The following is a 26,093-nucleotide window of genomic DNA, read 5'->3' on the forward strand; positions in this document are numbered from 1 at the left end:
CTGCTGAGTCACCCTGGGCACCTGTAGGCCCTCCAGCCTCTGGCCAGTACTGCCCCTCCCTTGTCCCTGACCCTGTCCGCGGCGCGGGCGGAGGGCCACTCTCCCAGGCTCGCAGTAGGAATGCTGGCGGGCCTGGGAGGGGCTGTCCTGCTGCAGGGCAGTTAGTGCGGGGATGCACAGCCCTGCCTGCTCTGGGACCGTCTCGGGGGGACCAGCCACAACTGACGAATCAAATCCACCCACCCTGGGGGAGGGGGTATCTGGGCTCCCACAAACCCCTCCATGACTCTGAAAGTACATGACTTTGGCTCAACAGGTCCGAGCTTCTCCTCACAGGACCCTACCTGGGAGGGTTCATTGAGTGACATCCTCTTCCCCCCCCACCTCCCCCCAGGCCCCCTTCCTCCAGGCCTTGTGACCAGACAACCCGGGGGTCCAGGCTGCCTGTCACTACTCGAGTCAATGACGCAGACACAGGGTTGCATCATATATGAGCGTTTATTCCAATACTGCTGGCAGCAGGGAGAGCAGCAGGTCACCCACAAAATCTGCTCTGCCCCCCACCATAAGCCAGCTGTTTATATTGGGTCAAAGGACAAAGATTACATGGGGAAGCAGGCGTCACAGGCGTGGGGAGGTAGGCAAGGTGGACTGGGCTGGGGGGAGCAGGGCCAGGACTCCATTGTTTGGGCAACGAGGTTGTTAATCTTTCCATAATAATAAGCTGTTCTTGAATGTTCCTGAACATTCCAAGGTTGACTCCTAGTCCCGGGGGCATACAACGCCCAGCCGGCTTAGCAGGTGCTTTCTTTAATCGGAGCAGTAACAGTCAGGGGTCATATTCTTATTTTATTTCTTGGCTAGTCCTCAATATTCTATTTCTGCCCCTAACAACTTCGGTCACATAAAGCACGTTTCTCGGTTCCTAGTTGTAGGGCAGTTGGTCCTACCCCTGGGCTGCCCATGGCCTGGGCCCTGCGCACTCCCTGCCGAACGGAACCCCTGGGCGGGGGCGTTCAGGCTCCACGGGAGGCGCCCGAGCGGCCCTCCAGCTGCTGGTGGGCTTCCGTGCTGCCAGCACCTCCCGGCTCCCCTCTTAGTAAACGGGGGGCTCCTCTAGCGCTTGGTCCTGAGGTGGGTGTGTGCCCCGCGCCCAGGAAGGGGCCGGCGTGGATAAACTGGGGGGAGGGGGCTGCCCAGAGTGGCTTGGGGCTCTGCGGTCTCCTCCCTCCCGTGCGGGGCAGCCCCGTGCCGGTTCTGTTCTGCTGAGTCACGGCCAGGCCGGGAGGGTCCGGGGCGGGAACCGTGCGGGCTCTATTCCCCCCGCCCTCCTCCCTCCCTCCCTCCCCAGAGCGAGGTGTCGGAGCGGGGCCGGCCTCCCGGGCGCCGTGCGGGAAGGGAGGCGATGAGGGGCCCGGGAGACCCCGGGGAAGGGGCGGGTGGGGGGCGGCGGCAGGAGGGAGCGCCTCGCGCGGGGCCCAGAAGGGAGGCTCGCGCGCCGCGGCCCCAGCGGTGGGGGCGGGGCTGGAGTGAGGCTCCGCCCCCGGAGGCGGGGCCAGGCGCCGGCGTCCGCTATAAAAGCCGCGAGTCCCCGCAGCCGCCGTTACCCGCCAGGCTCCTGCTCCTCCACCCGCAGCGATGGCGTCGCTCACCGTGAAGGCGTACCTTCTGGGGAAGGAGGACGCGGCCCGCGAGATCCGCCGCTTCAGCTTCTGCTTCAGCCCCGACCCCGAGGCGGAGGCCGAGGCCACGGCGGGCCTGGGGCCCTGCGAGCGGCTGCTGAGCCGGGTGGCCGCCCTGTTCCCCGCGCTGCGGCCCGGCAGCTTCCAGGCGCACTACCGCGGTGAGCGGGCCGGCGCCTCGCGACGGGCGGGGTGGCGCCGGGAGGCGGGGGTGGGGGGGTGCCCTGCCGCTCACTGGGTGGTCGGAGGCCCGCGTGGGTCCCCGGTGCAATCTCGGGGGCCAGCCTAGTGACCAGGAGCGGTGGCCCCGGCCCCCTCCGTGGGGCCGCCTCCCGCGGGTCCCAGGCCCGGGCGCCAGAGGCCTCCCCTCCCCGCGCCGTGATGCTGCAGATCTTGGCCAGGGTGCTCCCGGGCGTCCTCGCCCGCTGGCGGCGGGCGCTGGTGGTCAGGCGGGCACTCAGGTGACACGGACGTCGCTGCCGTCCAGCCCGGGCCTGCGGGTGCGGGCGGGGCTTCCGATTTGCCGCGGGCGGGCGGGCTGGGCCGCCGGAGGGAGTGACGCACGTCAACATGCGGGCAGTCGGGCCTCGGGGCTGCGGGCTGGCGGGGAGCTCTCGGCGGCTGGGGGCGGGGAGGGGGAGGTCGGGACAGACCGCGGGACAGGAGCCCGAGGCCAGGCTGAGTCCGACGGTGTCCCACCGGCAGGGGGCAAGGAAGGGTCGGGTGGGACCGGAGTCCGGGAACCGGCCCGGGTGCGGACCGGGGCTGCCGGGGGCGGGGCGGGAGGGGGGCGGCCGCAGGCCCCTGGGCGGGGCAGCTGGGACCTTGCTGCCCGAGTGCCCGGCCCGCTCCTAGTTGGTTTATTTTCGAAGGAACTTTATGGAGTTACAATTCACATGCCATACAATTCGCTCATTTAAAGTGTACAATTAAAAAGGATACATTTTTTTTTATTGATTTCAGAGAGGCAGGGGGAGGGAGAGATACGTAGAAACATCAATGATGAGAGAATCATTGATTGGCCGCCTCCTGCCAGCCCACACCGGGGATCGAGCCTGCAACCTGGGCATGTGCCCTGACCAGGAATGGAACCCTGACCTCCTGGTTCATAGGTTCACACTCAACCACTGAGCCACGCTGGCCGGGCTAAAGTGTACAGTTTTTAGCATATTCACAGGTTTGTGCAGCCATGATCACAATTTTAGAATCTTCTCACTGCCTTATAAAGGACCTCTTCCTTAGCCACCCTCCCATCCTAGCCCTAGGCAACCACGAAAGCACTCTTCTTTTCTATGGATTTCCCTATTCTGGACATTTCATATAAATATTCACAACTGGCTTCTAAAAACTTGGCATAACGTTTCCCAGGTACACCAGTGTTGGAGCATGTGTCTGCTTCGTTGTTTTTTGGTGGCTGAGTAATGTTCAGTTGTATGGACATACATTTGTGTATCTGTTCACTAGCTGACGGATGTTTGGGTTGTTTTCACCTTTTGGCACTGCCCCTCATCTTACGGTAAGTGCTGTCCGGTGGCCCACGCAGCTGGCGCAGCCTGCAGATGTGCGGTGTGCTGTGACCTACATGGTGGTGCTTTAAAACCATGTTGAGCCAACATCTAAAAAGGAGACTGCAAACAAATCCATAGTTTCAGCTTCGTTGGGGAAGGAAGCGAGCAGATGGAGTCACCTGATTTCCTCTCCTAAACCCCAAGAGGCCCACGGCCTTTGGAGGGGCTTGGGTTTTCCAGGAACAGGTCACAGGTGGGGACCTCCCACAGTTTACGATGGGTCTGGGCCTGGTCAGATGTGGACCGAGGCAGCCCCTTTGTGAAGGGGCAGCTGGCCTGGAAGCAGAGCAGTGTGTAGCCACTACGGCTGCTGCTCGTGCACCGGGTACTCTGCCTCCTCCGTGCCCCCAGGCCCAGATTGGAGTCCGTACCTTCCCGGCAGCGCCAGCGGGATGAGCAGTCTGGCCTCAGTCCTGCTCCCCCTGCCTCACACTGGTGGGCTTCGGGTAGCCCCCAAGGTGCTCCTGGAGCGCCGGCCTCAGCCCTTCGCAGCAGCTGTGTGCAGGGGAGAAGCCTGGGTGCTCATGTGCTGTCTTTTAAACAATCTAGATGAGGACGGGGACTTGGTTGCCTTTTCCAGTGACGAGGAGCTGACGATGGCCATGGCATACGTGAAGGATGACCTGTTCCGTATTTACATTAAAGGTAAGGGGCTGCCTCGGGTGCTGCCTCCAAGCAGAACCGGCCGCCTGGGGCTGTGGAGAAACCACCAGCATGGAGGGTGCGGGCTGTGGAGAGGGCACCGTCCTCTCTGTGCTTCGCCCTAGCAGGAGTCGGTGTCCACCACAGTGGGTGGGGGCAGAAGATCTCTGGGTTCACTGTTGATTGTGCCCAGACCAAGTGCCGTGGCCTGGAGCAACTTGTGGGGTGCTGTGGGTTTATTTTAGCGAAGGGCAGGACCAGAGCTGTACAGACAGCCCCTGCTGCTTCTCCCCCACATGGGCCACACGGGCGCAGGTGCTGGGACCCCCGGCAGGTTCTCAGGTCACTTTATTGCTGTCACTTGAGCAGCTGAGTCCCACATGGACTCGGTGTCTGGAGAGCGGGACCAGGGGCTGCTGACAGTGCTGCAGCCCACGGGAGTGACAAGGGGACACTTTGTGGGACCCACCTCATGGCTCTCTGCCCTCCATGCAGAGAGGAAGGAGTGCCGGCGGGACCACCGCCCCCCATGTGCTCAGGAGGCACCCCGCAACATGGTGCACCCCAATGTGATCTGCGATGGCTGCAACGGTCCAGTGGTGGGCACCCGGTACAAGTGCAGCGTCTGCCCTGACTACGACCTGTGTGCCGGCTGCGAGGGGAAGGGCATGCACAGGGAGCACAGCAAGCTCGCCTTCCCCAGCCCCTTTGAGGTGAGCCAGGCCTCCCTGCTGGCCAGGGTGGGCGCAGGGTGGCCGGAGCCTCCTGACCCAGCGCCACTTGCCCTGTTTCCTCTCCTCAGGGCTTCCCTCACAGCCGCTGGCTCCGGAAGCTGAAACACGGGCACTTTGGGTGGCCTGCCTGGGAGATGGGCCTACCTGGGAACTGGAGCCCACGTCCTCCTCGGGCGGGGGACACCCAGGCCAGCCCCACAGCAAACTCCGGTGAGCCTTGGTCTGCTGGCTTCTGCAGGGTGAGGTGGCAGGGCCGCGGGCTGGGGGGCCTTCCCCATGTCCCCAGTTCCTGCTGTGCCCGTGCGGGGCTGGACACTCACAGCCACTGAGGTTATTTCATCCTCACCAAACCCTGCAGAGGGGGGAGCACTTTCTTTGCTTTAGAAATAGGGAGATGGGCCTGAGTGCCCACGGCCACTAGTTCACCTGCCTTAAACCCAGCCTGGGCCCAGCCTGCTCAGCACTCTCCACACCTTCTCCTCGGTAATGTGTTCTGTTCTCTTGTTAGCTGTCAGGAAAGTCAGAGCCAAGTTAGGTCAAGTCTTCATAAACACAGTCTCAAAGTTAGAAACTACACAGAGCTTGCATTCTAGATTTCTGGATTCTGGTTTTATTACTGTGTCCTTTGATTCACCTCATCCTTTGGGACAAGGGTGGAGATATCTGATTTTGAGAAAATAACATATCTAGGATGTGATTGGTATTTTATAATGTGTGTATTGAGCCCCTCCCGGGGTTCCGATCACCAGGGTCACAGATGAAGCGGGGTGAAGGGGCCCAGGAGGTGGGCAGGGGTGGGAGGGAACAAGGTTGCAGGCTGCCAGGAAAGGCCCCCAGGATGGAGAGCGTGCAGGATAAAGGTGACAGCACTGCAATAGGTATCAAGGTCATTGAGAAATGTATTAATTAAACATATCGTTATTTTTATATTTTAAAAATCAAAGCTTCTGGTCCATCGGAGGATCCCAGTGTGAATTTCCTCAAGAACGTAGGGGAGAGTGTGGCAGCCGCCCTCAGCCCCCTGGGTAAGTGTCTGTCTGACCTTTGGTACCAGCAGGGCCTATGGTAGCTCAGTGTGTGCGTGGCTGTTCGCAGCTTTCAGCTGAGACACTGCAGAGGGATGGGAACACCCTTGAGACTAGTAAGGCCTGGTGGCCTCAAGGCAACCTTTGCCAAGCGCTGCACCACAGGCCACGCGAGGTTGGAGTCCCTGACGGGTTCTTGAGCTGCCCCGAGTGCAGGAGAGCCAGCCAGGTCTTAGAATTGTCCCAGGAGGGAGGCTGACCAGCTCAGTCGCAGGGCTGCCTGCCTTGTCCTTGGGGGCGCATAGCCTGCATTTCCTCCTCCTGGGCCTGGGATTTCCTCAAGGGCTTGGGGCGAGTAGTCAGTTGAGATGCCTTTTCTCTTTTTCTCTCTCTTTGCAACCCCCGAGCTTTCCTGGTGCTTCCCGAGTGCAGGCTAATGCCGGTGCTGGGAGCAGGGAGGAAGAGAGGAAGAGGAAGGGGCTCTGAGTGACGCCAGGTTCAGAGCAGGTCTCTGGGTTAGTGAACTGCCGCATGGACCCCAGGGGTGTGACAGGTGTGGCCTCTGAGGCTTCTGAAAGCACCCACTGCGTCCGTCTGCTAGTCTGCAGGTGGGTGCTCAGGGCTAGGCCTCCTGCAGTGAGAATTGGTTAAAGGTGACTTCTGGTTCAAGATGACCTCAGACCCATGCCCTCAGGCGAGATGAGCGCTCATCTTGGTGACTGCAGTGGCAGGAAGGGTCTGAAAGAATGACCACAGGTGCCACACCAGCTCACCCAACCTGCAGAGCTGTGCACCTGCCAAGCAGAATGCCAGTGCTGAGTGCGTGTGGCTTTCCCCTCACTCGGCCCCTCAAACAGCACGGAGCTCCTCTGCCTCAGCACCAGCGGGGCGTTCTGGCCACACGTGGTCCCGGTTCCTAGGTCCGGGCCTCTGTGCCGGTCTGTCCTGCCTGGTGCGGGGGAAACGGACTCGTTCTGGACTTACTGGCTCTGAAACTGACCTGGGTGTCAATTAATGTTTTTTTATGCTGGAGGAAGAGAGAGGTGCAGTGAGTTTCTAGAAGCCAGGAAGATTTGGGCCAGGATTTGGGGAGTTCAGCCCTTGGGATCGTGAAGGTCACAGATGACCATCCACTTGCCTTCTTGCTGGTGGCTGCCACCTGAGCTGGTCCTGTGTTGGCATGTGGCCGGGTCTGGAGTGGATGCCAGCATCCCGGCCTCCCGCTTCGGGGCTGAATGTGAGAGCACTTTGTAAGCGGCAGGTTCGCCCTCTGAGGACTTAGGGTTTTTGTCTCCTCCTTGGCCTCTAGGCATCGAGGTGGATATTGACGTGGAACATGGAGGGAAAAGAAGCCGCCTGACCCCCGTCTCCCCAGGCAGCTCCAGCGCGGAGGAGAGGTGCAGCTCGCAGCCAGGAAGCTGCTCTTCTGACTCCAGCAAACCGGACGGGGCCATGGAAGGAGCTGCACAGGCTCTGGCGAAGCAAATGAACAAGATCACGCTGGAGTCGGGTGTGCAGCCCGAGGCAAGCCCTCCCGCTTCCCCCAGCTCCCCCGCCACGGCCCCCCACGGCCCCTCCGGCACTGACACAGCCAGGACCCAGTTCTGGTGCAGAGTTAAGTGTGTGGCACCTCCGTTGTTCTCTGGCCCCTTCACTAGAACTTGGTAAAGAAAAACAGTCCTCTAGCTGCTTGCCAGTCTGTCTTCCCCACGTACCCCCAGGGGCTGAGGCTGTGGCCGGGGCGGCTGCGAGGGCCTGTGCTCATGGGGTTTTGTTCCAGGAGCAGATGGAGTCTGACAACTGCTCGGGAGGAGACGAAGACTGGACCCATTTATCTTCAAAGGAAGTGGACCCGTCGACAGGCGAACTCCAGTCTCTACAGATGCCCGAGTCCGAAGGGCCAAGCTCTCTGGACCCTTCCCAGGAGGGACCCACGGGGCTGAAGGAAGCTGCGGTGTACCCACACCTGCCGCCAGGCAAGTGACTGCAGGCAGTTTTGTGTTCTGCCTCTCTATTCAGAGATCCTATCAGCTGTCTGAGCCACACAGACATCCTGTTCTCTGCTGTGGGCTTGTCTGTTGACACGAGAGGAAATTAGTTGGTTTTGTCCTCTGTGTCTATACTGAGCCCCTCATAAGCGCAGCTGATTTTAGTAACTTCTGAAACATAACATCTGGACCCGAGATTCTGTAGCGGGGGTCCTGGTCCTGGCTTTGGACTCCGCTTCCTCGTGGAGAGTGCGGCCTAACAGGGCCCAGCCAAGGCTCCTGTGGGAGCAGGCGGGGAGCCGCAGGTGGGGGGTGGCGGGGGGACCTGGTAGCTGAGAGCATACGCGGAGTAGGGGCAGCCTATGTCTGCGTTCATTGCTGTCACATGCAGTGTTGTCGAAACGATACTCGAGAGAAAACCCCTGGGGCCAGCTGTGGCCCTTGGCCCCCGGTGTCTCTTCTCTGCCTAGAGCAAGGGAGACAAACTACAGCCTATGGGCCAAGAATGGTTTTTTAAAAATTCTCACCTGTTTTTATGATTTTTTGGAGAGGAAGTGGGGTGGGTGGGGGGAGAAACATCAGCTGCCTCCTGTACACATCCAGCCTGGGGCTCGAACCTGCAAGCTAGGTCTGTATGTGCCCTGACCAGGACTCAGACCTGCAGCCTTTTTGATGTATGGGTTGATGCTCCAATCAACTGAGCCACCGGCCAGGGCAATTTTCTCACCTTTATAATAGTTGTCTAAGAAGTTAACACCTGTGGCTCTCGCCCTGGCTGGTTTTGCTCAGTGGATAGAGCAACGGCCTGTGGACTGAGATCCTGGGTCTGATTCCAGTCAAGGGCACATGCCCAGGTTGCAGGCTCAATCCCCAGTGTGGGGCGTGCAGGAAGCAGCCCAGTCAATGATTCTCTCTCATCATTGATGTTCCTAACTCTCCCCTCTCCCTTCCTCTCTGAAATCAGTGTGGCTCAGTTGGTTGGGTGTCATCCCATGCACCAAAAAGTTGCCAGTTCACTTCTGGTCAGGGCACATGGTTGGGTTGTGGCCCAATCCCAGGTGGGAGGCGTGCAGGAGGCAGCTAATCAATGTTTCTTCCTCTCCTTTCCTGTCTAGAACTCTTAACACTTGGATTGCGGGAAACGAGTTAAGTCGGCTCGCGTGAATTGCGCGTACTCCGCGGGAGCCGTCTTAACTCGGTTGATATAGATTTGCGGTGGAGTGCGGGAAACGTGTAAACTCGGGCCGATTGTAACTGCGTATTACCAAATATTTGTTTGTTTGCCGTTCACAAAGATACCTACCTGCGTATGCGAACCGTTTCATACCCATTGGGGTAATAGGTATCATAAAAATCCCTTGTAAGTAGAGAACACTTTATGGCGCTGGTCGAGTACAATACCGTTAGGGTACCAATGTATTGTTTTCTCATTTTATAACCGATATCCCTGGATATCTCACCATGCAAAGAATAGTTATTGAGAAATACTTCTTGTGTCCGGACGTCTTTAGTTTTGAGTTTTGTGAATATTATTATGTGTTTAAACTAACTCTGATTTTGCGCGGGAAACCTAAATAATTGCCCGCGCCATCTTATATTTTGGCGGGAAATTCACCCGACACCGTAGTGTTAAAAAAAAATGAGGAGGCCTCACTTTTAGTGTATTTCCCTCCCTCATTAAAAAGTCAAGACCTGTGAAAATCAGATGAAATTCCCATTTCAGTGTCCAGAAATACAAGTTTATGTGAACACAGCAATCACTTGTTTAGATGGTGTCTGGCTGCTTTTATGTAATGGCATTGATGATGTAATGGCAGAATGGCGTGGTTGGGACAGACCAACAGCCTGCAAAGCAGCTGAAAAGCTTGCCCATCCCTGGCCGGAGTGTGCCCGAGGGCCGGAGAGCCTGGGAGGGCCAGGCCCTGCAGGCACTGGGACTTGCTGGATGGAGGAGCTGCTGCTGCCTGCGGGTCACATTTGGGGCCCAGCAACCCCCCTCATGGCTTTTATTCTCTCTGGCAGAAGCTGACCCCCGGCTCATTGAGTCCCTCTCCCAGATGCTGTCCATGGGGTTCTCTGATGAAGGCGGCTGGCTCACCAGGCTCCTACAGACCAAGAATTACGACATTGGGGCTGCCCTGGACACCATCCAGTACTCAAAGCATCCACCGCCCTTGTGACAGCTGTGCTCACCTGCTATCTGACCCCCTTCCTGTCTCACAGTTGTGTTGAGCTTGTTAGAACCCCACACCTCTAAGGGCCAGTTACTCTGCATTTTTCTTTCAGAACCGGGTGGGATGCATGAAACCGTTTAGGGCAGCAGGACAAGGACAGGAGGGAGTTCCCAGCGTTGTGACGATGACTAAGGGGGGCTTCCCAGCTTCCCTCGGTGCCCGCTTCTTGCAGCCAGGGTGGGCCCCTCATCTCCCTGCCCTCTGCCCGCCAGGGTATCACCAACAGCCCAGAATCCATCTTGCCTCATGGTCATCTGCTTTTTCTTTGTTTAAATGACTAATAGTAACTGATGTGTAGCTGATTTTCTGCTAGAACCTGATATACTCAGAGTTCAGCTGCAACAGCCAGCATCGCATTGGAAGGAAGGGGTTGTCCTGCAGCCAGAATGGGAGGGCAGGCAGTCGGCAGGCCTCGCGGGCACAGGAGTAGCTGCAGGCGCCCCCGGTGGTCACTGAGCACTGCCTGTTTCACAGCCATTCTAGTTCTCTCATTTCCAAATGTGTCGCCTGCTTTTAAAGTAAGAGGATCCTTTGTAGCCATTCTGTTAGCATATCTGTAAACCAACTGCAATTAAATGGTGTAAACACTTTTAACCCAAGATGTTGCAATAAGAGATGATCCGTTTGAAAGTCATGTTTATTGTCGGTTCTTAGTTCCCATAAATCCTCAGCCCTAATTAAAGCCCTCAGGGAACCCTGTTCAGGGACACAGGTCTAGGGGAGGAGGGCTCAGGTACCTAATACATCTGCATAATAACACACTAGTCTCAGCTCACAGAACATCATCAAAGTCCTCGCCAGTGTTAAAGAGGTCACACAGTTGCACAGGTCGGGGCTCCTGTGCCCCTTTGACCAAGAGCCCACCCTCTGCCTGAGGGCCTGCACCCCACTGCTCAGGGGTCTCCCCGAAGAGCCTCCTGGGCCCAGATGTAGGAGTGTGTGTGGCCCCAGGAAGCAGGAGCGGACTGGGTGTCCTGAGGCCCCCGTCTTTTGCAGTTTGAGCCCTGGGGGACCCCTGCTCAGCCTGTGCTGCCCCCGCTGGCCTGGGGTCCCTCTGCAGGGGTGTCGGGGGCCCTATGTCCACATGTGAACTTCCAAGTGGCAAAAGAAATCGTTCCCACTTAGACATGGCCCTGACCCGCTGGGCAGGACATAGTGGTTTCCCCCAAGGGCCAGTGAGCTGGCTGGCGTCCCAGTCCTCACGCCTGCTTCCTTCTCTCACTCCTGCTGGGCCAGAGTGGTCCTGCAATGGAGACAAAAGCAGGAGAGGGCCAGCGTGGTCCTGCAATGGAGACAAAAGCAGGAGAGGGCCGTGTTCGCCTTCAGAGCGAGGGCCAGTGGTCCGGCAGGACCAGGGAGCAGGAAGAGCAAGGTCCCTGTGCCTGGATTCTGGCCTTTCTGCTCTGTGCTGTCTACTAGCTGGTCACCAGGCTGCAGCCGAGGGACAGCCTTTGATTGTGAGGGTTATTTGCACAGAGTGAATGCTGGTTACCTCACCCCAAGTCCTCTGCCAAATCCATGACCAGGCTTCCCCAAAAGAAAGACAGGCAATCAGGCACTCGTCTCATGGGGACCTTAGGGTCAGGAAAGGGGGTGCCTGAGAGGAGGGGCGAGTGGGGAGAGACCAGGGAGCCATGTGCAAAGCGACGTAGACTCTATCCTGCCTGCTCCTGGCCAGGCAGGCGGGAAGGCCCAGGACCCAGAACCGGGCTGAGGGGTCTGAGCTGTGGAAGGGGCTGCTCAGAGGCACACTCCTGGGGGAGATGGTGGTGCTGGGGCCTGGCCTTCTCTCCCTCAGGGACCAGACGCATGAAAAGTGGGTTCCACCACACAATGACAGCACGTCCCGGCCACCCCCCCCCCCCCCCGCCCCAGGTGGTAGGGAGGAGGCGCGGGCCTGCTGCACTGCCCGCTCTGCCCGACTTGCTGTCACTCACTGAGCCTTCACTAGCCCAGCTCCTCACGTTTAAACAGGCTTGTGGTGAGCAATAAACACTCTGTTAGCATGATTAGCCCAGGGACGGCCACATCAGTAACTGTCATGAACAGTAGTCTGTAATTTGGAGATTCAGGGCCACATCCTTAAGTGGGTCACACAGCCAGCGCCTCTAGGCTTTGAGCTGGTGCCCTACGCCACCACCTGGCGTGGCCAGGCCAGCCTTGGCCCCTGCTGGGGCGGCCACGCCAGACGCCCAGCAGTTTCTCTGCCTGGGCCCCCGTGGCTTTCAGGACAGGGTAAAGTAAACCTGCGTTCTGGGGCCCTGAGTGCAGGGGGTCTGCTGGGTTTGGAGCATCAGGAACGAGAGCAGATCCTGGGAGCGAGGGTGCCCCAGTGCACGAAGGGGAGGGTGGAACAGTCCCTCAGGCCCAGGGTAGGGCGTGCTGAACAGTCTGCTGAAGGCACTCCACACACAACCGAGAACGGTCCTCAGAAAAGCCCTGCTGGTCAACCTCGGCTGCCTCTCAGGCATCAAAATGCCCTTGACGCCCTGGCTGGTTTGGCTCAGTGGATAGAGCGTCAGCCTGCGGACTGAAGGGTCCTGGGCTCGATTCTGGTCAAGGGTACGTGCCCGGGTTGGCGGGCTCGGTCCCCAGTAGGGGGCATGCAGGAGGCAGCCAATCATGATTCTCATGGTTGATGTTTCTATCTCTCTATCCCTTTCTCTTCCTCTCTGAAATCAATAAAAATACATTTTAAAAAATGCCTTGACCAGGAGGTCACACTGAGGATGAGCACGACAGGGAAGCGGCACAGGCCAGACGGAGGCGGTGCTTCCGACAGAGACAGTCAGTCTCACTCCCGTTGTCGACAAAGCAAGACGATTAAAACAGTCACTGGGGCCAGAGAGAAAATGCCCCCCATCACTGCCTTCTGGGGTCTAAGGTGACCTCGGAGTCCCCTCGACCTGGCCATCGGGGCTGCATGGAGGACACAGTGCTCTGGCTTCATCTCCTGGCAGGGAAAGTGCCATCAAGAATCCAGTCCTGCCTGGCCGGTGTCGCTCAGTGGATAGAGCGTCGGCCTGCGGATTGAGGGTCCTGGGTTCGATTCCGGTCAAGGGCACGTACCTCGGTTGCAGGCTCCTCCCCGGCCTGCACTCTGGTCAGGGCATGTGCAGGAGGCAACCAGTCAATGTTTCTCTCACATCGATGTTTCTCTGTCTTTCCCTCTCTCTCCCACTCTCCCTAAAAATCAATGGAGAAATATCCTTGGGTGAGGACTAACAAAACAAAACAAAGAATCCAGTCCTGCTGGGCCGGCGTGGCTCAGTGGTTGAATGTCAACTTATGAACCAGGAGGTCATGATTCGATTCCCGGTCAGGGCACATTTGAGGGTTGCGGGCTCGATCCCCAAGGGGGTGTGCAGGAGGCAGCCCATTGATGTTTCTCTCTCTCTTTCTTTAAAAATCAATAAAAATATTTGAACACACACACACACACATTATGCTTTAAAAAAAGAATCCTTCCTATCACCGTGTCGCCTGGCCTGATGCCCGCACAGGTGAACCTGTCATCCGGCATCGCTTCCTCGGGCCTGCTGAGCTCCGCCCCACGGCCAGTAAGACCCCCCAGCACAGCCCAGGCAGCGTTTCTCTCCCCTCCTGGCTTGTTGTTGCTACAAAGTCCTTATTTTGACCTGAAATCTACCTCACTAGCCCCCGCCCCCGCCCCCGAAGAGGCACCGTGGCAGGACACGCACTCCGCCTACCACAGCACCTCGGCTAGATGATGGCGTCACCCTACCCATCACTCAAGCTCACCCCCTTGGAGCACCTACTTCACAGGCACCGGACAGAACTGGGTGTGAGCCCCACGGCCAGGCTCAGGCTGGAGAGGGGGAACTCGGAACCTCAGGCTCTTTAGCACAGCGTCCTTTCCCTCCCTGGGGTGCCCCGAGCAAGAGGGACGGGCGAGAAGCGCAGGGGGTGAAGGACAAGCTTAGTTCAGAGCAGTTCTCCAAGCAGACAGAGGAGAGAGTTGTAATTATTTGTATACAGAGCGGTGTCTCCCTTACAAAGGGGGCGGGTTTATCCCTTTTTGTGTTCCCTGTAGCTTTAAACCAAGTGCCTGCCATTCAGTTGCACCAACAGGCATTTACAGAGCAAACGGAGAAGTGGAACCCCCAGGTGCTGCTGGCTTACCTGCGGACCCACATGCTCAGCCTGCCCAGGACCTGCATTTTCCTTGTCAGCGTTCATAGATTCTTCCAGAGACCTTAGGGGAAGATTGCACAGACATCCTTGTAAAAGGACCAGGAAGCTGGAGGACAGGAAGCTGCAAGGACTGGACAATGAGTATCCACCAGACTTCGAGGGAACGTTAGCATCTTAGCTCTGCTGTTCTGATGTGACTCAGTAATCTCCTAGCCTAGCAGTTCACAAGGCCTGGTAAAAGGACCATTTCTTCCTCGGATTTAGGCTGGTCGGGCCTTCCATCAACAGGAAAAGTGACAGAGAGGGGGCAGACGCCTAACCCAGAGGCCACAGTTCGCGTCCTGGCTTTGCCAATGACTGGCTGTCATTATGATGGTGCGGCTTTGGGTTCATTACTGTTTGCTCATCCGAAGTGGGGTAATACTGCTCGGGTGACTGTGAAGATAAATGAGACATGTATGCACATGCCCTGCCTGGGGCCCGGGACACGGAGACCAATACCCTCAGGACCCCTGTGGCACAGAGTCCCTCCCCAGCAATGGAGACGTGCCCATCACACGGGCACGCGGGTCTTTACCGCTGTGCGTGTCTCAACCACTACAAAGAGAGGGCACTGAGCTCGAAGTGTCCCTGGGGCACCAGGCTCTTTCACACAGAGGAGAGCGAGGAGCCGTTCTTCTCCGAGCCCCGAGCGGGGCTGACGTCCAGGGGAATCTTTATTGTGCGAGGGCAGGAGGGAGAGCCGGCGCCACATCCACCCAGGTCAGCCAGGGCTGTGGCACGACTGAATTGGAACTCTCCAGTGAACTTCGAGAACCCCAAACTCTACCAAGTGTGGGCACCTCTACTTCAGACTGTTCATCTGTAAAAAGAAGCCAATGGCCCTCAGGGCGATTATGAAATGAGATGAGGCACGGTCCTGCACGTGACCGCTACGCCAGCCTTCCCTCGAGCAGTTCCTGCCAGCCGTCAGCCAGAACTCTGCTCACTTCTCTGATTCTGGAACGCAACTTCATCAACTAAGGCCAGCACCCAGCAGTCTGAAGAGCTAGCCTGTCTCTTGCTCCCAATGTTACCACTGAGAACTTGGGTGTCCAGTGTTCCTTTATAGGTGATCTTGTGTCTCTTCAGCTGCTCTTCAGCTCTTCCTTTTGTCTTCTGTGTTCTCCAATTTCATTATCTTGTGTCTAAGGACAGATTTTTTTCTTAACTTTTAAAATTACCTTATCTATATTATAAAAGGCCTGTGGCCCTAATGTTGTATTGACCAAAGACCTGCACGGGTGGGCGGGGCCGCACGATTTCACGTGCTGGGCTTCTAGTTAAGGTATAGTTAATATGCACTAAAATGTACTCATTTCTGTGTACAGTTACTAAGTTTTGAGAAATTATACCTTTGAAACTATCACCCCAATCAAGGTATTGAAAAAATGTTTTATTAAGATATAATTAACAAGGCATAGAAAATTTTCATCACCCACCCTAGCTGGTTTGGCTCAGTGGATAGAGAGTCGGCCTGTGGACTGAAGGATCCCGGGTTCAATTCCAGTCAAGGGCACATGCCCAGGTTGCAGGCTTGATTCCCATTGTGGGGTGTGCAGGTGGCAGCCAATCGATGGTTCTCTCTCATCATTGATGTTTCTCTCTCTCTCCCTCTCCTTTCCTCTCTGAAATCAATAAAAATATATTAAAAAATAAATAAGAAGAACATTTTCATCACCCAAAAAAGTTCCCTGCTGACTCTGCAGGCAATCCCCTCCTCAGAAACGGCTGACCCTACAGTGCGTGGTCCTTTGTCTGGCTCCTTTCACTTACTGGTGGTTTTGGGATTTGTCACATGGTTGTTGTTGCCGAGCAGTATTCTGTTGTATGAATACACTACAATCTGTTCATTCATTCACCTTCTGTACGTCTAGCCCTTCACCAATATCTTGATTCCTGTTATAGTAAATCTTGAAATCAGGTTGCAGATGTATTCCAACTTTCTTCTTATCAAATCTGTTCCAGCAATTCTAGGTCCTTTGCAGATATATACACATTTTAGGATCAGTTTGTCAATTTCTACAAAAAAAAAAAAAAAAGGCTGCTGGAATTTTTATTGGGATTAGGTTGACTCTAAGATCAATTTAGGATGAACTGTCATCTTAATGATACTGAATTTTCCAATCCATGAACATGTTATATCTTTCATTAATTTAGGTCCTCTTTAATTTCTCTTAGCAATGTTTTATAGTTTTTACTGAACAAATCTTACATTTTTTATTATCTATACCTAAGTATTTCACGTTGATGCTATTATAAATGATATTTGATTTTAACAATAATTTTCCAATGGTTTACTGCATTTATATAAAATTAAATCTTGTATGTTGATGCTGTGTCCTGGTGATTTTGCTAAATTAACTTCTTAGCTCTAGTAGCTGTGTGTATGTCCATTAGCATTTCCTACATCCACCATGTCTTTGTCCAGTTTGGAATTTATTGTGTTTCCTGGATCTAAGAATGAATACCTTTGACTCTAGAAAATGCTTGGTTCTTTTCTCTGCAAATATTGCCTTTGCCCAATTTTTTTATTCTTGCAATAACTCTTCTCTGTGTCTTCTGTGCCTCTCAACTCATATTTTTCACCTTTTTATCTTTGTAAAGAATTTCTTCGGGTTTATCTTCCATTTCACTGATTCTGTCTTCAGCTGCACTTAATCTATTTAACCTTTTGACTACAATTTTAGTTTCAATGACTGTACTTTTCATTTTTACAAACTACTTTTGGTTCTCTTTTCAAAACAACTCGATTATTCTTAAAGGCTCTTGCTCCTACTACCAGCCTTCCCTTTTATTTCATGAAATATAGTAAACTTACAATATCATGAATTCTGAAGTCTGTCTGTTGCTCTGCTTTTTTTTGCTCATAGGACATGCTTCCTTGAGTTTAATGGCTGTGAGTACATACTCCTTGGAACACTATCTGTGGGGATTCTCTCAGGCCTGGGTTGAAATGTGTTGCTCCAGAGGGGAGCTGCATTTACCTCTGCTTCCTGCGACAGTTTGAAAATAAAATCTCAGCTTGAAGGTGCAGAAAAGGCTGAAAAGACACGTGGCAGCTTCCGCGAGCTTATAAAATCCTGGAGCAACACGTCCCTTCTTCAGCCGGGGTCAAGGCCAACACGGACGGGCTTCCGCTGCAAGGGGCGCGTTTCTGGTCATTTGGGTGCTGAGGGTGCAGGTTTAGGGGACGCAGCTTTATGTGCTGGTGCCCTACGGACCCCCCACAGAGTAAGCTGCAGGCTGTCTGTCCCCCGGACGGCCCAGCCTCTCATGGGCGCTCCAGGCAGCCGACTCCCATCGCCTCGCAGCCAGGGGCTTATTCTCTGGAACTCGGCTTTGGGTTCATTTTTGACCTCTGATAGTTACTTACTTTCTTGTCATCTCATCAGTGCATTTAAAATATTATAACTGGGCCCTACCAGGTGGCTCAGTTGGTTGGAGTGTCATTCCATACACCAAAAGGTTGTGGGTTCGATTCGTAGTCAGGGCACATACCCAGGTTGCAGGTTCGATCCCGGTCGGGGTGTGTATGTGAGGCAACCAATCAGTTTCTATCTCACATTAATGTTTCTCTCTCTCTCCCTTCCTCTCGCTTTAAAACCAATAAAAACATACCCTTGGGTGAGGATTAAAGAAAAAAAGGGCAGCTGGCATTTAAGCCCGCACCAGCATGTTAGGCCATGCCACTCTGAAAGCGCCTGGTTTCCAAACTGAATTACTTTCAGTGGGATGATGGTGCAGGTGTTAGTCTAACTGCGGCATCGGAAGATCTGAAAGCTAAGGGGTTTCTCCACACAGATCTCCGCAAGCCACTCCAGGGGAAACAGGGCGAGAAGACACGCCCTCAGGCGACCTACCTGGGTGACGCCTCCGACAGCTGGCCCTGCAGCAGGTTCAATTTTTGGACGTGACGTCTACAGTCAGCACCAGAGCCCTCACCATAAGCCTGAGGAACAAACAAACAGAAATATTAATTTTAAAAAGTTCTGACAGGACTGAGATGCACCTTAGGGGAAAGCTGTACCCCCACAGGCCTGAAGCACCGTGTGGAAATCAGCAACTGACTGCTTACTCTGGAATTTGACTTTTGCTTCATTTTTTACCTCCGATAGTTATTTACTTTCTTGTCATCTCATCAGTGCATTTAAAATACTGTAGCTGGGCCCTGGAGTGGTTTACAAACCCACAGTCTCAGGCAACAAACAGTTTCAGTCTATGTGGCTGCCCACTAGCTCTACACAGCCAAACTGCACTCAATTCCAAACCCCACACAAAACGGTTAATGAACATAAGAACTTCAGAAGAGAAGTTACACAAATTGCCAATAAACGTGAAATGATACCCCTCACTGAGAATCAAAGGCATACCAATGAAAATGATACTTCTTTTTCATTTAGCAGCCACTCACTTGTTCAATACATGTTTACTGAACACCTTTTATGTGCAAAGACATGGATGGACCGAGAGGATGTTATGCTCAGTGAAATGGGTCAGGTCAGACAGAGAAAGACAAATATATGTGAGTTCACTTTTATGTCAAATCGAAGAAAACAAAATAAATGAACAAACAAAACAGAAACAAACTCATAGATACAGAGAACAAACCGATGGTTGCCAGATGGGAGGGGGTTTTGAGGGAGGGGTGAAAAAGGTGAAGGGATTAAGTACAAACTGGTAGTTACAAACCAGTCACGGGGATGTAGAGCACAGTCCAGTCAATAATATTGTAATAACCTGTATGATGCCAGGTGGGCACTAGACTTATTAGGGGGGATCAACTTGTAAGGTATGTCTAACCACAATGTTATACACCTGAAATTAACATGATATTAAATATCAACTGTAACTTTAAAAAAAAGAAATAATAAATTTTTAAAAAGAGATGGGGATGACTGTGGGGAAAGCAGGCTGTGGTGAGGTGCAGAAGCTGGGGCGACGGGAAAACTAGCAGAGGATGGAAAGAAACAGCCAGGAAAATAGGAAACCAGGAGCGAGATGACGAGAACCCAAGTGAAGACAGTGTTTCCCAGAGGAGGAAGTGACAAGCTGTGACAGATGCCACCACGGAGTCGAGCCAGGTGAGGACTGAGCACCACCCACTGTCCTTAGCAACATGGAGATCACGGCTGACTGTGACGGACTGGTCCACAGTGAAATCCCTTTTGGCCCACGTTCAAGTGGGAATGAAAGGAGAGAACTGGAGGGGGAATGGCAAAGTTTAAAAAGGATGTAACCCACATCTGGCAAAACCAGGACTGCGTTTGCTCTCCTGAATGGCCGAGACCCCTGGCTGAACACTAACACGCATCTTCCTCTGATCTGGCACAGACTGGACTCCCTGTCCCAGTCTTCCCTGCAGGCAGGCGTGGCCCTGACACTAGGTTCTTTCCAGTGGGACGTGAGCCCTCCCACGCCGGCCCCTGAAAGCCTGCAGGTAGTAGCTCCTCCAGGCTCCTGCCCCTTTCAGGGGCTCAGGCAGCAGGCGGCAAGCCTCAGGGAACCACAGAACCTCAAAACAACAGAAGCCCGCGTCCCTGAATGCAATGCCAAGGACAGTGGCCCTGCTGACCTCAACCCCTCCAAAGACTGTTATGAGAGCAAGAGATGTCTACTGCGTTTAACCACAATTTGGTGTCTATCTGTTACTGTGGCCTAGCCAACAAGTCAGATGCCACCGCATGTGCATGGAGATGGTGCGAGGACCGCAAAGCCTCCTCAGGGAGAACTCAGAAACACAAGCCGACACAGAAAACAAGCAGCAGGCACTCTGTGGGGGTCTCTGTAGCTCCAAGCCAGCCCGTCTTCTGAGACCCATTCAGAGTGGGCTCAGCAGCTACCCTTGCTGACCTGTCGTCCCCCCGCCCCACACACACACCCTTCCCCAGCTGACTGGCCCAGAGGGGGACATCTGAGTCCACAGCACCAATCAGATCACTTCTCCCAGGAGTTGATAATTGGGACTCAGCTATTCCAGCGGGCTGGAGCGGAGGGTGTACTGTGAACTATCTGGGGAGAGGGAGGGAGGGAAGGAGAGGAGGCAAGGAGAAGGGAGAAAAGATGATGCCTGCGTTGTCAGCAGCTTTTCAATTCTTGGAACCGGTTCCTCAAAGGGTCAAGAATGAAGTGCCTTCCAAGTGTTTTCTCCTCTCCCCTCCTCTCCCCTCCCCTCCCCTTCTTTCTTCCTTCCCTCATTCCCTCCTTCCCTCTCCTTCCTTTCCTTTCCCTTCCCTCCCTCCCTCCCTCCCTTCCTTCCTTCTCTTTCTTTCTCTCCCTTTCCTTTCTCTCTCTCTCTCTCTCTCTTCTTTTTCTCCAACTAAAAACCTTGGTTGACAATACCCTCTGAAACAGAAATTTAACTTCTAGAATGTGCCCTAAGGAAATAACTGATCGAGTGGAGAGCGAGGTATGTGTGAGAAGCTTCACTGCAGAGCTGTTCATAACAATAAAAACTAATAGCACCGGAAATGCCCACTGATGTGAGACTGGTCACCTAGTGGCTCACCAAATACTTACTGAGCACTCACCATGGGCCAGGCACTGTGCTGGGAGCTGAGAGTACACCAGTCAACGCACAAAGCCTCTGCTCGCATGGAACTTACCGTCTGCAACGGACAATGCTCACATAAACACCCTCTGACGTAATTTCTGATCAGGATAATGAGAATAGCTAGGTGAAGCCCCAGACAGAGCACAAAGGGCCTGGGAGGGGAGCAGGTCTGGACTGTTTCCAAGTCAGAAAGAAAAGTCCCCATGGCTGAAGGAGTGATGAGATGAGGCTGGAGCAGTGGCATCCGGGGCTGGTGTAGGCGAGTGGGGCTTAGTGAGAACGAATGCAGGACAGTTAGTGGTGCCACAGGGATTGGGTGGGTCAGTAGAAATGGACTTGAAAAAAGCGGGCTAGCCCGGCTGGCGTGGCTCAGTGGTTGATCGTCGACCTATGAACTAGGAGGTCACTGTCCGATTCCTGGTCAGGGCACAGGCCCGGGTTGTGGGCTTGATCCCCTGTGGGGAGCGTGCAGGAGGCAGCCGATCAATGATTCTTTCTCCTCATTGATGTTTCTATATCGCTCTCCTCTCCCTTCCTCTCTGAAATCCACAAAAATAAATTTTAAAAAAGAAAAAGAAAAAGTGGGCTAGGCAAAAGCACTTAGAATGTGGTCACTTCAGTGCACACCCTCGCTAGCCTGGCATCTCGACGGCCTCCACTTCCTGGGCCCACGGCTCCCGTTCTCCCACCCTGGAACCACCAACCGTCTGCCCACTGCCGGGGGGGCCTACGCCTGTCACCTTCGTGCAGGCCCCCGCACTTCCCTTCATTGTGCCCCGTCTAGTTTTGAATTACACGCACGTGCAGGGGGTGCCTGTGGGTTTAGTAGTTTCTCTTTCCTTTCACATGCGCAGATCTGTGAGGGCAAGAACGGCCACATTCTCAGCTGTCACTGCCCTTCCTGTGGCTGGCACTCAAAGGTATTCAATAAATACCTGCCGATGAGTAAACAAATGAAGGTACCGTTCAAGTCGCTGCTCCATTCATTCCAGTTCCCGAAGGAAAAGAAACCCAGGGAGCGGGCTCTATCTGTACTGAACGAGGACCCGCCTGTCCCTGGCCTGGGCAGATGCCCTGCTTCCTGGGACTCACCCGTAAAAATGACTGCTTCTCTCCACAAGCTTTGCACGTCCATTTGAGACTCTTTTTCATCTACAATGAAATTTCAGAAACATATATAGCTTAGGTAATTATTCAAAACAGGTGGAATGGATCAAAAAACTAATTTTAAAAGATCAATGGGAAAAAATAAAAAACAAACCAACACACATATGAAAACTTAGAATATTATAGAGGCGAGGAAAGAATAGACTATTTAGTAAGTGGTGCCGGGAAAACCAGCTATCCATGTCAAACAACATCAACTTACATCTCTACCAGGTGTGGCTCTCAAAAACAATTCCATAACATTTAATTTTGATTTTAAAAAAATGTTTATTTACTGATCTGAGAGAGAAAGAGAGATCAATTTGTTGTTCCACTTATTTATGCATTTACCCGAAATCTTGGCGTATCGGGATGGCGTTCTAACCAACTGAGCTAGCCAGCCAGGGCCTTAATTTTGATTCTTTTGTTTTGTTAAACCTCACCTGAAGATATTTTTCCCACTGATTTTTAGAGAGTGGAAGGGAGGAAGAGGAGAGAGAGAAACATCAATGTGAGAGACACACCAACTGGCTGCCTCCCACACAGCCCCGACCAGGGCTGGGGATCAAGCCTGCAACTGAGGTACATGCCCTTTACTGGAATCAAACCTGGGACCCTTCAGTCCGCGGGCAGATGCTCTATCCACTGAGCCAAATCGGCTAGGGCTTAATTTTGATTCTTGATAAACCTGACTAGATGGTTTCTCTTAACATGAAAAATACCTTATACCAGCTCTGAAACTGTGCAATAACTACCGCCATCCCTGCAAAAGTCTAGAACAAGCCAGGGATCCCCACTATTGTTTACCAAGTTTCCCTGGATATTCAATCAGCGGAATTTTAAAAGAGAAGGCAATAAAAGGTATGAAAATCGGAAAGGAGAAAACTATCATTATTTATAGATGATATAATCAGTTGTTGTTTTTTAACCTAAAAGCCCAAGATAATCAAATGAAAAACTACCAAAACCAGTAAGACAATTTAATATAGTGGCTGGGTACAAATTAATATATCTTTAAAAATTAATCCAGCCTTTATATAAGCAAACATCTAGTTAGAAAAAGAGTCTACTTATGATAGTAACAAAGAAAATGTTATCAATGGGCACAAAGTTGCTTGAAGAAATAGAATGAAACAGCATGTCTAGGTCGGCTCATTCAAGTTGATGATTAATATGATCCTAATACAAAAACCACCAAGGTTTGAGGGAAGTACCCCGCAAAATTCTAAGGCGGACTACAAATTCAAGTGGGTATATTCTATGATTTGGCGATTCCACTCTCAGCATCTACTTGAAACACCATAAAAATACTGATTTTCTATAGGTACATATGCAAGTAAGAAACTCCTTTAAAGAAAAATAAAAGGTCTGGAAGGATTCAGTAATTAGCTCTGGGCGGCTGGAGAGCTAGTGGCTAGGTCTGGGCGGCTGGAGAGCTAGTGGCTAGGTCTGGGGGGCTGGAGAGAGGCAGCGTGGTGGAACGGGGACATTGCAACTGATAGCCCGGCTCTGCCATTTGTTAGATAGAGACCACGGTACCTCGTTCAGCGGCTGTTGAAGTTAAGTGTATGTGAAATTGCCGGGTACACAGCAGACTTGCAATTCAACTGTTACCCCTCTTTCTCCTTTGGTTTCAAATCACTTTTCGGAGTTGAACATGACCATGAGAGCATGTACTACAGGATATGTGAAAGATTTTTAATGGAAATGATTCCCATTTATTTTCAACGAATGAAAAAGTTTCTGAGCTCCTAAAGTTTGATGCTATCCTTTTTCAGAGAAGGGTGGATTAGCAGAGAACTAGGCAGAGGAGGGACTCGCAGAAGCAGACATGCGACAGCAGTTCGGTGACTTCGAGCAGGAGAGAGAATACATCCAGTTAAGAAGTCAGGGTGGTGCCCTGGCCGGGAGCTCAGATGGTTAGAGCGGCAGCAGGACAAGCCAAGGCTGCAGGTTCCCTCCCCAGACAGGGCACATACAAAAGCCACCCAATGAATGCAGAAATAAGTGGAACAACACATCAATGTTTCTCTCTCTCCCAAACCCCCTTCCTCTCTCTAAATAAAATCAATAAAAAAAATACAAGGTGGGGCAAAGATAGGTTTACCGTTGTGAGTACAATGTATTCTTACATTAGTTATTAAGTATTGAATTATTTGCTGTATGAACTGTAAACCTACTTTTGCCCCTCCCTGTAGGCTGGGACGGCCTCCACCCTCCCTCTGAGAGTCAGGGTAACAGGGGGTTACAGAGACGGCCACGGTCTGTGTGAGAACCCGGCGTGCGGGGACCATGGTCCCGTGTGAGAACCCGGCGTGCGGGGGCCATGGTCTGTGTGAGAACCCGGCGTGCGGGGGCCACGGTCTGTGTGAGAACCCGGCGTGCGGGGACCATGGTCCCGTGTGAGAACCCGGCGTGCGGGGGCCATGGTCTGTGTGAGAACCCGGCGTGCGGGGGCCACGGTCTGTGTGAGAACCCGGCGTGCGGGGGCCACGGTCCCGTGTGAGATGCCGGCGTGCGGGGGCCACGGTCCCGTGTGAGATGCCGGCGTGCGGGGGCCACGGTCCCGTGTGAGATGCCGGCGTGCGGGGGCCATGGTCTGTGTGAGAACCCGGCGTGCGGGGGCCACGGTCTGTGTGAGAACCCGGCGTGCGGGGGCCACGGTCTGTGTGAGATGCCGGCGTGCGGGGGCCATGGTTCCGTGTGAGAACCCGGCGTGCGGGGGCCACGGTCCCGTGTGAGATGCCGGCGTGCGGGGGCCATGGTCTGTGTGAGAACCCGGTGTGCGGGGGCCATGGTCCCGTGTGAGAACCCGGCGTGCGGGGGCCACGGTCCCGTGTGAGAACCCGGCGTGCGGGGGGCCACGGTCTGTGTGAGAACCCGGTGTGCGGGGGCCATGGTCTGTGTGAGATGCCGGCGTGCGGGGGCCACGGTCTGTGTGAGAACCCGGCGTGCGGGGGCCACGGTCCCGTGTGAGAACCCGGCGTGCGGGGACCATGGTCTGTGTGAGAACCCGGTGTGCGGGGGCCATGGTCTGTGTGAGATGCCGGCGTGCGGGGGCCACGGTCTGTGTGAGAACCCGGTGTGCGGGGGCCATGGTCCCGTGTGAGAACCCGGCGTGCGGGGGCCACGGTCCCGTGTGAGAACCCGGCGTGCGGGGGGCCACGGTCTGTGTGAGAACCCGGTGTGCGGGGGCCATGGTCTGTGTGAGATGCCGGCGTGCGGGGGCCACGGTCTGTGTGAGAACCCGGCGTGCGGGGGCCACGGTCCCGTGTGAGAACCCGGCGTGCGGGGACCATGGTCTGTGTGAGAACCCGGTGTGCGGGGGCCATGGTCTGTGTGAGATGCCGGCGTGCGGGGGCCACGGTCTGTGTGAGAACCCGGTGTGCGGGGGCCATGGTCCCGTGTGAGAACCCGGCGTGCGGGGGCCATGGTCTGTGTGAGAACCCGGCGTGCGGGGGCCATGGTTCCGTGTGAGAACCCGGCGTGCGGGTGGTTCAGGCTCGGAGAGCGGGCGGCCAGCGCCTCCCCGGGCGGGGCGGGTGCGGGAGGTGGGCGGCCACGCCGTCTCCTTTAAACGCTGCCCGCGCCGCTGCATTTCAACAGAAACGAGAACCACCGGGGGGTGAGGCTCCGCATGGAGGCCGCCTCCGCGAAACCATCAGCCCTGGTTCCTACGCATCTCGCGGGCAAAACCCGAAAAAGCCGCGGCGGCGCCACGGGAAACGACACCGAGATCATCGTCATCCGCCCGGTCCCGTCCACGGGCCACTGCACGGGGGGAAGGCGGTCCCGGAGCCCGGGGCGGGGGGGCGGCCGCTCACCTGGTGCGCCTGGAACAGGCGGCAGCGGCAGCACCGCAGCACCCGAGCCTGCGCCGGCGGCGCCATGGCGGCCTCGGTCCCGGCCCGCCAGCGCGCGCGCCCCGCTCTCCAGTCCCCCGCGCCCCGCCCACACCAGCCGTGTGCGCCTGCGCCCTGCGCCCGGCCCCGCCCCGCCCCCGCCCCGCCCCGCCCCCCGCGAGTCCTGGCGGGTGGCCGGGCTCCTGCGACGTCCCGCCCCGGCCGCCCTGGCCGCGAGGGGGCGTAGGCTGTGCTTTGCGTCAGTGCCCGGCCGCGGACCGGCCAGTCCCTTCTCCGTCTGAGCCAGCGCTTCCCCGGGGACTCGCCGGGAAGATTGTACCGCGAGGGCCGGCCCCGGCCGCACCGTCCCCCTCCTCCCGCCCCTGTACGTCGCCGAGACGGCGCTGGAGGGCGCCTCCCCTCCGGCCAGGGCCCGGGGCTGGAACTTGCAGGACATCTGAGCGGGGTCCCGGAAACCGGCTCGG

The 26,093-nt window shown here is 54.9% G+C and overlaps 2 protein-coding genes across 2 annotated transcripts; one reads left to right on the forward strand and one right to left on the reverse strand.

The window, feature by feature from the left end:
* The first annotated feature begins 1,613 nt into the window (after positions 1-1,613).
* Positions 1,614-10,507, forward strand: SQSTM1 (sequestosome 1). The gene is made up of 8 exons (XM_070416782.1): positions 1,614-1,843; positions 3,800-3,895; positions 4,388-4,605; positions 4,695-4,836; positions 5,571-5,651; positions 6,961-7,175; positions 7,432-7,627; positions 9,662-10,507. Exons 1-8 carry the CDS (start codon positions 1,639-1,641, stop codon positions 9,817-9,819), a joined length of 1,311 nt encoding a protein of 436 aa, XP_070272883.1. The 5' UTR covers positions 1,614-1,638; the 3' UTR covers positions 9,820-10,507.
* MRNIP (MRN complex interacting protein) lies at positions 10,493-25,703 on the reverse strand. The gene is made up of 5 exons (XM_070416784.1): positions 25,591-25,703; positions 21,713-21,772; positions 17,931-18,019; positions 14,017-14,089; positions 10,493-11,155 (listed from the first exon to the last, which is right to left on the reverse strand). Exons 1-5 carry the CDS (start codon positions 25,654-25,656, stop codon positions 10,646-10,648), a joined length of 798 nt encoding a protein of 265 aa, XP_070272885.1. The 5' UTR covers positions 25,657-25,703; the 3' UTR covers positions 10,493-10,645.
* Between the last annotated feature and the right edge of the window lie 390 nt (positions 25,704-26,093).

The sequence above is a fragment of the Myotis yumanensis genome, unplaced genomic scaffold, assembly GCF_028538775.1.
Source record: "Myotis yumanensis isolate MYYU_CA2020_CCGP unplaced genomic scaffold, mMyoYum1.0.hap1 SCAF_5, whole genome shotgun sequence".
Taxonomy (NCBI): Eukaryota; Metazoa; Chordata; class Mammalia; order Chiroptera; family Vespertilionidae; genus Myotis; species Myotis yumanensis.